The sequence below is a fragment of the Fringilla coelebs genome (genome assembly GCF_963513975.1).
Source record: "Fringilla coelebs genome assembly, chromosome: 10".
Taxonomy (NCBI): domain Eukaryota; kingdom Metazoa; phylum Chordata; class Aves; order Passeriformes; family Fringillidae; genus Fringilla; species Fringilla coelebs.
This window is the reverse complement of record NC_140036.1, coordinates 24,982,630-24,984,744: the sequence shown is the minus strand read 5'-3', so window position 1 is coordinate 24,984,744 and position 2,115 is coordinate 24,982,630. Positions and strand designations below refer to the sequence as shown.

Sequence of the window (2,115 nt, the reverse complement as noted above, 5' to 3'; positions counted from 1 at the left end):
CCCAGCGCAGGGCGGGGGTCACACACGCGGGGCGGGGCGGGGCTCGGTCCGCCGCTCGTCGCCGGCAGCCAATGGGGACGGGCGGCTTCGCGCCGCAGCCAATGGGCGGGGGCGGGCCGCGCGCCGCAGCCAATGGGCGAGGGCGGGCCGCGCGCCGCAGCCAATGGGCGGGGGCGGGCCGCCATGGGCCGCGGCAGCGCTGTCCCGCCCCGCCTCGCCGCGCCGGGACCGGGGCCGGTACCGGCAGCGCTGCCGCCCTCTCTCCCTCCCCCCTTCTCCTCCTCAGCCCCTTCCTCCTCCTCCTCGGCGCTGCCCGGCGCCGGGGCTCTCCCGGCGCCGCTCCGCAAGGCGCGGCCGCCGCTTCCCCGCCCCGGCGCGGGGCCGTCCCTCGTCCCCTCCCTCCCTCCGCCCCGTCCCCGCCCGCCGCGGCAGCCCCGAGCGGGAGGCGGCGGAGGGAGGCGGGAGCCATGCGGGAGTACAAGGTGGTGGTGCTGGGCTCGGGCGGCGTGGGCAAGTCCGCCCTTACCGTGCAGTTCGTGACCGGCTCCTTCATCGAGAAGTATGACCCCACCATCGAGGACTTCTACCGCAAGGAGATCGAGGTGGACTCGTCCCCGTCCGTGCTGGAGATCCTGGACACGGCGGGCACCGAGCAGTTCGCCTCCATGCGGGACCTCTACATCAAGAACGGGCAGGGCTTCATCCTGGTGTACAGCCTGGTGAACCAGCAGAGCTTCCAGGACATCAAGCCCATGCGGGACCAGATCATCCGCGTCAAGAGGTACGAGCGGGTGCCCATGATCCTGGTGGGCAACAAGGTGGACCTGGAGGGCGAGCGCGAGGTCTCCTTCGGGGAGGGCAAGGCGCTGGCCGAGGAGTGGAGCTGCCCCTTCATGGAGACCTCGGCCAAAAACAAAGCCTCTGTGGACGAGCTGTTCGCCGAGATCGTCAGGCAGATGAACTACGCGGCGCAGCCCAACGGGGACGAGCCGTGCTGCGCCTCCTGCGCCATCCTCTGAGGGCGGCGGCGGCCCCGCGCCCCGGCGGACCCGCTCGGGGAGAAAACATCGGGAACAAAATTCATCGTGTTGGAAATGTGGCTTTTCTCGGCATGTACGTTTCGTCCGGTCTTGGTCATGGCATATTTCCTGTCAGTGTCGGCGGCGGGCGCGGGAGCGGCCGGTCCCGCCGCCCGGGGAGCGGAGCCACGCGGGGAACCCGCCCGGGACAGGCGCGGGGAGCCCGGCGGGGAGCGGGGCCCGCAGCCCGGCCAGCCCCGGGACAGCCCCGGCACGGCGGGGCCCGCACCCCCGGCACAGCCCCGGGACAGCCCCGGCACGGCGGGGCCCGCACCCCCGGGACACCCCCGGGACACCCCCGGGACACCCCGGGACAGCCCCGGCACGGCGGGGCCCGCACCCCCGTCCCGGCGGGGCCCGTCCCGGCGCCGCTGCCCGCGGTCTCTATGCAAGCGGGAGCGGTGCGGGGCCGTCCCGCCCGGAGAGTTGCACATGGAACTGGGACTGTGACCCGATCGGTGCTGCCAGGCACGGGGCGCCGGGCAGCGCCGCCGATATCCCTGGAATAATGCTCTATTTTGTTTACCTGCTGTATCGGATGGGAGTTTGCAGGAGAGTGGTAGCGTGGTGGTTTTTCTCCTGGTTTTATTTGGGGTTTTTTGGGGTTTTTTTTAATCAGCTGTGAAAATGTTACAAATCTGCACAATTGTTTAGGTGTGCGTGTGTGTGTGTGATTTCGTTGTGGTTTTGGTTTTTCCTTTGGCGGGGGGGAGAGGGCGGTGGTGCTTTTTTTGCCGAGGGGTTTTGGATTTGGGTTGGCAATACCTGATTTTGATGACTAGCTCTCTCAAGTGCAAAGACTTCCCAAGAGTGATGCAGGGCCAACAGCAGCCCTGTATCTGTAGAGTGCCTTCAAAACTCAGCTGTTCCAGCCGGTGCCAACCTGTGAAAGCTCCACAGAATCCCATTATCTACTACTCCAAAAACTACTTAACAGTTTCCTTGCAGTAATCACACCGAGCAAGCCAGGACAAAAGGGCCTATTGTTAGTGGGATTTATTTCTTATTCCCATCTGAGCCTTTTAACTGTTATTTC

At 66.7% G+C, this 2,115-nt stretch overlaps 1 protein-coding gene across 1 annotated transcript; it reads left to right on the top strand.

Moving 5' to 3' along the window:
- Window positions 1-325: 325 nt before the first annotated feature.
- RAP2B (RAP2B, member of RAS oncogene family) lies at window positions 326-1,019 on the top strand (the record flags this gene model as incomplete). The annotated part of the gene is made up of 1 exon (XM_084212114.1): window positions 326-1,019. The coding sequence occupies exon 1, from the start codon at window positions 468-470 to the stop codon at window positions 1,017-1,019; it is 552 nt and encodes a 183-aa protein (XP_084068240.1). The 5' UTR covers window positions 326-467.
- Window positions 1,020-2,115: the final 1,096 nt, after the last annotated feature.